The 7,453-nt window shown below is 31.6% G+C and overlaps 1 protein-coding gene across 1 annotated transcript; it reads left to right on the top strand.

Moving 5' to 3' along the window:
- Positions 1 to 4,926: 4,926 nt before the first annotated feature.
- On the top strand, positions 4,927 to 5,997 carry LOC107887515 (uncharacterized). Its single transcript, XM_016811776.1, has 3 exons — positions 4,927 to 5,207; positions 5,403 to 5,462; positions 5,577 to 5,997. Exons 1-3 carry the CDS (start codon positions 4,927 to 4,929, stop codon positions 5,995 to 5,997), a joined length of 762 nt encoding a protein of 253 aa, XP_016667265.1.
- Positions 5,998 to 7,453: the final 1,456 nt, after the last annotated feature.

Below are 7,453 nucleotides of genomic sequence, written 5' to 3'. Positions count from 1 at the left end.
AAATAAATAAATAGTGTTCAGAATTTTAAAATTATTATTATTATATATTTTTAGAATTATTTTATAAATTGTTTAGAATTATCATTATAGTTCAAATTAGATATTAATCATTGAGTTAACGCGCTACATTATTTTTTTGTTAAGATTGTAACAATTTTTAATAAAGGGAACAACGTTAGTCACCAGAATGTAACTTTTTTTTATAGTTTAGTGACAAAATAAAAATAGAGTAACTATTTTTGTAATTTATCTTATTTTTCAGTTTATATGTACAAATGCACTACCATTTAGGTATATGCTCGAGCAATTATAAATAGAATCAAATTAATGCAAAATATAAACGAACGGAAGATCAAAATATATATGGATAGAATTCACTGATTGTAAATTCATACAATGAAATATACATGATAAATTTTGAATTTAAACATTCAGGAATCGAAAATGTTAACTTTTGTTAACAATGTTAAAATCTTGTTGACTTGTATATGGATATATTTCGAGATTAATGACTTTCTTCTCTTGAATTTATAATATAAAAAAATATGCTAAAAGGTTTTCATATTTTTAAGTAGTTTTTTTTAAATTATAGTATACTTTAATTAAAATATACTATTATAGTAATTAAAGTGGAAATTAAAACTAAGGACTTTTCTCATTATTTTGTATTTAAATTTTGAGTAAAAATTAATATTAAAATATTTTATTAATAATTAATTAAAATATAATTGATTTTGTTTTAAATAAATGTGTGTTTTTATATGGAGGGATATATGCATATATAAAATGAGGCCACGGGTTGGGCCAATTTAGTACATAGGCCTCGGCCCTACTAATTTGACACCTCCCTTCATCATGTATAATCTAGATCGGTCCATTTTGATTTAAATACAAAAAATTGTTCAATTAATACAAATTCAAAGCAATTTGATTTTATCACAAAAGTAAAACAAAAAATGATTTAAACTCAAGATGACTGAATTTAAAAAGTTTATAAAACAACCTCGAATGACCGAAACATAAAAAGGACTAAACTCAAGATAATTCGAACATGAAATGATACGAACCAGAAATAATTTAAAAAATTTAAAACTCAAACTAAATCGATTCAAAGTCAACTTGACCCATCGATGATGGATCTTATTAAAATCAACACGAATATATAAATATTTAAAAATAAATATTATATTAGTTATTAAAATGGGTAATATACTATTTGACAGTTAAGTTTAATTTTAATTTTTAATTTAATACCAAATTTTTTTTCTTTTCAATTTAGTATCTGAGTTTGGTTTCAATCTTCACGTTGGTACCTTAGTTTCTTCAAATTGATACTATTTTTTTTCTCAATTATGTGCCTAAATTTGACTTCAATGTTCAATTTGACACTTGAGTTTTTTTTTTGTCTCAATTAAGTACATATTTTTTTATTAGAGAACATGTGTTAAACATTCATTTGGTCACATAATGCCGTTTCATCTAAGTTCCAAATTAACTATTAAAACCAAACTCTAATAATAATAAAAAAATTAAGTACTCAATTAAATATCAAGATACAAAATGATTTTTAACTTTTGTTAGAATATAAATTGACATAAAGCCATCATTCATCATCTACCTATAACTCTAAGTTTAAAAAATTCATCTACCTATATGTCTAGTTATAAATTGACAGTGAACCCTTAGGTCTAAGTGACCAAATATGTCTAATGCTTATTCATTCTTCAACAACACAAGTTATTTTTGTTCACATTTGTTTATTTCATCAAATTTCCTTCCTTACTAAGAAAAAGCCCATATAGTGAAGATGGGGCACGTAAAAAAAATCCCACTCATCTCTAGTTATCAATCTTGATTGTGACTTGTATTATAATTATTGAGATGTATTTATTGTACTTGATAAAATAATAGATTAAATGTTGAAAATTTTTAAATATTGCATAAATACCTGTTCTCTCATGACACTATTTTCTTTTTCTATTTTTCGCCAAACTCAGGACGAATTTATTCAAGGCAATTTCCAATTTGGAAAATTCTAATAATTTGAGCTCAAAATTATTGATATAAATGAGGCTAAGGAAACCCAAAGCAAAGAGGAGAAATGAAAATTGTTGCAACTAAAGTCATATGTTTCATACGAGGAAGAAAATATATAAAAACTCCCTTATGAAGGATATAGCACCTGCAAGCTTTTGATCATCACCATCAATGGATCCTTCAAGTTCGCAACCACCGGCTCCGGCGGAGCTTGCCTTAACGCACGACAAGCACTTCGCTTTGCACGGCGAAATTTGGTTACTTATCATCGTCCTTCTTTTTGCTATCTTTTTTACGTACATTCTTTTTTGCCCTCGCACTAGGTGCAGTAGAAGCTCGGAATCGGAAGCTTCAAACTCCGACAATATTCCGCGGTGGAGGAACTGTCTTTTGGTGCCTTCCAAGAGCCGGAGCCGGAATGTGTCCGGCATCGAGAATATAGTGGAAGAGGAAGAGGAAGAGGAGGAAGAAGAAGATTATTCGAGACAAATCAATGAGAAATACCCTTTGTAGAAAGTGAGTTTCTATTTTCTTATTTTATATCGAAGTCATAATTAACCTTAGTAAATGATTTCAACTTACACAAATCAACCTTTATTGTTCTTGGTGTTATTAATAATTAAACATGTTCAGTGTTGTTAATAATTAAACTTTTCTAACAAAGTTATTAAATTTGAAGTTGGATGTTCAATTTCTTTCACAAAATTGGATGAAAAAGAATTTTAAAATTTCAAATTCCAGTATTATTAATAATTAAACATTTCTTTCACATTTAATTAAACTCTTCTTCTTCTTTCTTTCTTTCTTTCTTCTTTTTTTTTTGTCATTTTCTAGTGATAAAAACATGCTATAATTGTATATGAGTAAATTTGGTTTAAAGGTTCATCTTCGAGTTAAGTTGGACTAAGATAGATTCTAATAAAAAATTTAAGCTCAAACTTGAGCACGATTGATCCAAGCCCACACAAATGGTCAATTTCACAATTTAAAAATAAAAATATTCTAGATTAAATTTAATTATAAAATATATAAACATGAAATGCAAAATTATTTTTATTATTTATAAACAATAAAACAGGCCAAGCCATGTTTGAAAAATATAAACCTAAGCTTGGCCCAAAGTCAATCGGCTTGTCTAACCTATGAACACATATATTTTGGCTAAATGTCAAAAAAAAGAACTTGAGAAATTTGAATTTTCAAGTTCGAACTCCAACATGTTTGGGTTTAAGTTTCATCATGTGTGATCTCTATTTGGACATATTCCAATTATAAATAAAGATGGCAAAAAAAAATGAAAACCTTGCAACTAATGGGTTTTGACCTGATCCAAACTAATGTGGTTGGATTTTTTATTTTAGAAAAAGAAATTAGTATCGACCCAAGTCCAATTTTAGTTTGAAGATGGCCAATTTCGAGTTATTGAGGAAAAACCCTCCTCACCTTGCTTTAGAATATTTACGAAAATTTGCCCACGATTCTATCTTATAGAGTATCGCATGATAAGGAAAAACTCACAAAAAATTTACATAGTGTAATTTTTTTAAGGTTCTACCACCTAATTAATGTTTATTACTCTCTCGAGTTAGGTTAAAGTTAGATCCATCATTTGTATTCGTTTTTGGGGTTAAAAAGGGAACAAATATTATTTAACAATTAAAATAAAGTTCGATACATAACCTGCCCATGGGCATCATCCATCAGCAAACAAAATAAACAACTAGGAGTAACACACACAAAATAAGTCATTAGAAGAAAACACATCTTGGGTGGAGCAAAGTTGGAAATTGCTCCCTAGACGAGCTAGAGCATCTGCACGTTTGTTCCCTTCACGAAAGACGTGTAGCATAGAGTTAGAACTCATAAAATAGAGGAGCATCCTGCACTTATGAATCAAATGAGATAAATTTAAAATAGAGTTAGATGAGGCTTCCATAAAATGAATTAACGATGTAGCATCAACTTCAATCTCAAGATTGTCTATGTTAAGTTGTCAAGCTAATACTAGACCATCCCTCAAAACCCAAAGTTTAGCCTCAACACTAGTTGCCGTAGGGATGTGGCAGAAAGAGCTAATTAACTAGCCACCCTAATGGTCACAGATAATAGCACCTGCACCCACCTTGCCCGAGTTACCTATAGATGAACCATCCAAATTCAATTTAGCCCAACCCTACAGAGGGGGTTTCCATGTGATTGGTATGATGTTCTGTTAGTATCTCAAGGCTACAACTATTTTTAAAAAAAAATAAGACTAAGTCCTAGGGAGATTTGTTAGCTTGTTAATAGGAGTAAAAGTTGTTAACTTGTTAGTAGGAGTAGCAATTTGAATTTTTGTTGAGGTTGTTACTTGAGACTTGTATATAAGGGCTGCATTGATAATGAATTAGATGATCCTTTCATTTCATCTTTTGTTCTATACTTCAATTAAGTATTTACTAAACCAACAGTGGTATCGAAAGCCATTTTTCTTGAGGGACTTGTAAGAAAAGTTTTGTGAGAGTTCTAAGAGAAAATTTGAGAGATACACCTATGAGGTTTTTGAGGAAAATAGAATCGGGATAGGGTAACCTGTCCATTTTAGCCTCACTTATGTTTGATGGAGAGAATTATCAAGCATGGGTCGTGAGAATGCAAGCATACATGGATGGTTGTGATTATTGGGAAGCTATCGAGGAAGACTATGAGGTGACTTAACTTCCTAACAATCCAACTATGAACCAGATCAAAATGCACAAGGAGAGAACCACCAGGAAGGCTAAGGCAAAGTCTTGTCTTTATGCTTCGATTTCACCAGCCATATTCAATAGAATTATGGCTTTTGGATCAGCGAAGGAGATATGAGACTACTTCAAAGTTGAGTATCAAGGAGATGAGAGGATCAAGAGCATGAAGGTGTTGAACTTGATCAAAGAATTCAAGAGGCTACAAATGAAGGAGTTTGAGTCAATCAAAGAATACTCAGACAAGCTAATAGAAATTGCCAACAAGGTAAGAGTTCTTAGGACTAATCTCTCTGATTCTAGACTGGTGCAGAAGATACTTGTCTCTGTACTTGAGAAATATGAAGCAACTATTACATCTTTTGAGAAAACTAAGGACTTGACTCAATTGAGAGTAGTGGAGTTGATCAGTGCTTTACTGGCACAAGAGCAGAGGAGACTAATGAGGTAGGAAGGAAGCATAGAAGGAGCTTTGAAGGCTAAGATGCAGCATAGTGAAAGAAAAAAAGGACCAAAAGTGGAATCAGAAAAAGAGTGGTGGCATAGTAGTTTAAAAACTGCTGCAAAAGGTAATAGTACTAAAAATTATAATAAGAATTCTTCATGTAAGTATTGTGGCAAACAGAATCATCCCCATTTCAGGTGTTGGAGAAGGCCAGATGTGAAATGCAGAAGGTGTAACTTGATAGGGCACATTGAGAGGTTCTGCAAGGAACTGAGAAATTAGCAGCAAGGTGGAGCACATGTTGTAGTTAAAGAAGAAGAAGACCATTTGCTTGTCGGCTTTTGCTTCTCATCAAGCATTTTATGTGATAGTTGGTTAGTTGATAGTGGTTGTACCAATCACATGACTTATGATGAGAAGTTGTTTAAAGACCTTGACAGGTCATTAAAGTCGAAAGTAAGGATAGGAAATGGAGAATATCTAGAAGTGAAGGGAAGAGGCACAGTAACAATAGAGAGCTGTACTGGAACTAAGTTGATTTTAGATGTTCTGTTTGTACCTGAGATTGATCAAAACTTATTGAGTGTGGGGCAATTGGTAGAGAAGAGATTTAAGGTGATGTTCGAAGAGGGAATGTGTCTAATCCTTGACTCTAGTGGCAATGAATTGTTTTGGATTAAGATGCAAAAGAAGAGTTTCTCATTGAATCCATTTGAGAAAGAGCAAGTGGCATCCAAATGTCAGGAAGGAATGACATCAATGCAACAAACAATTATGAAATTGATGGCATAATGTAATAAAAAGAGTTTTGAGCTTGAGATAAAATTGACAGATAATCGTATCATACAAAAACAACTGCAAATTAAGTGTTTTGAGAATGAGGAGTTGCATGCAGAGGTAACTCTCTTGGAGTAGTAGCTGACATCTCTCTCTGATAAACTTTCATCTTTTGCACATGAAATATCTGAAGAACACGTTGATAAGATACGGAAAAAGAATCTATCTCAGGAGATCAAAAGTAATGTGCAACTTTTAAAAGAGAATAGTGAGTTATGTTTCCAAAATCAAAAGCCAACTGAAGAAGCTTTATATGCAAAAGAATTGACATTTGTAGATGTTGTTGAGTTTAAAAATTTAGTTGGTAAGGTGATCAAGCTTTCAGTGCAAAATATAAAATTGAAAAAGGAATTATTAGCTGCGAGAAGATTTGTTAATCAAACTATAAATGGTATTAATCGCAAGTATAGTGACAACACAAGTCATTGGAAGAAAGGAAAGCACTCTGGCCACTCTCATGACTTTTCTAGAGCAGCTTGTGATGATTTTGAATTGTGGAATTTTGATTTAGATGGCATTGCATGCTAGGAAACTATTAGAGGCAACTCTTAAAGCTACACTAGTCAAGAAGGAATTCATAAAAAGTGAATATGGAAGAAATTGGTTTATTGCAAATCAAAGATTAGATGACGGATATTTTTACTAAATTTTTCATGTTAGTTGTTTTGAGTTTCTTAAGTATAAACTTGGTGTCTCCAGCACTTGAGTTACGAGGAGAATGTTAGTATCTCAAGGCCATAACTATTTTTTTTTAAAAAATAAGATTAAGTCCTAGGGAGATTTGTTAGCTTGTTAGTAGGAGTAGGAGTTGTTAGCTTGTTAGTAGGAATAGCAATTTGAATTTTTGTTGAAGTTGTTATTTGAGACTTGTATATAAGGGCTGCATTGATAATGAATTAGATGATCCCTTCATTTCATCTTTTATTCTATACTTCAATTAAGTCTTTGCTAAACCAACATGTTCAGAAGGTTAAACTTTTTCACAGCAGGCGCAAAAGTAGTAAATTCTCTAGCACTAAGCAGCATACGTTGCAGGAATCCCTTAAATATCTAATGTTCAAGAAAACTAAAGCATTATGACACAACTATTTTCCACAAGGTGAAAGTAAAAAAGATGTGCCAACGAATTGAAGGATGTTAAATCCAATTTTTCAAAGTGACATTACTTTGAATCCAATCTTCCCAGCTACCTAACTAGGAGGTCTAAACCAAAAATAAGAATAGACATCATTCCAAAAATGTTGGATAAGGTGGTAATCCCGAAGCAAATGAACAATGTATTCTTGATCATTTGAACAGAAGGGATAAAGATCAATAAAGTTTAAACCCTGACGAGCTATTAAGGTCCTAGTGGGAAGTGCTTTCCACCCACATTTCCAAAGAAAGAATTTTAACTTCGATAGGAGACGAA

The sequence above is a fragment of the Gossypium hirsutum genome, chromosome A03 (genome assembly GCF_007990345.1).
Source record: "Gossypium hirsutum isolate 1008001.06 chromosome A03, Gossypium_hirsutum_v2.1, whole genome shotgun sequence".
NCBI classification, from domain to species: domain Eukaryota; kingdom Viridiplantae; phylum Streptophyta; class Magnoliopsida; order Malvales; family Malvaceae; genus Gossypium; species Gossypium hirsutum.
This window is presented reverse-complemented; position numbering and strand designations above follow the sequence as displayed.

Bases quoted from the DNA above. Each gene is read 5' to 3' on its own strand.
- LOC107887515 (XM_016811776.1), top strand. From the start codon at position 4,927: ATGAAGGTGTTGAACTTGATCAAAGAATTCAAGAGGCTACAAATGAAG. The intron at 5,208-5,402 runs GTAGGAAGGAAG...TCCCCATTTCAG, and splicing joins GAGCAGAGGAGACTAATGAG to GTGTTGGAGAAGGCCAGATG. The intron at 5,463-5,576 runs GTTCTGCAAGGA...TTTATGTGATAG, and splicing joins TTGATAGGGCACATTGAGAG to TTGGTTAGTTGATAGTGGTT.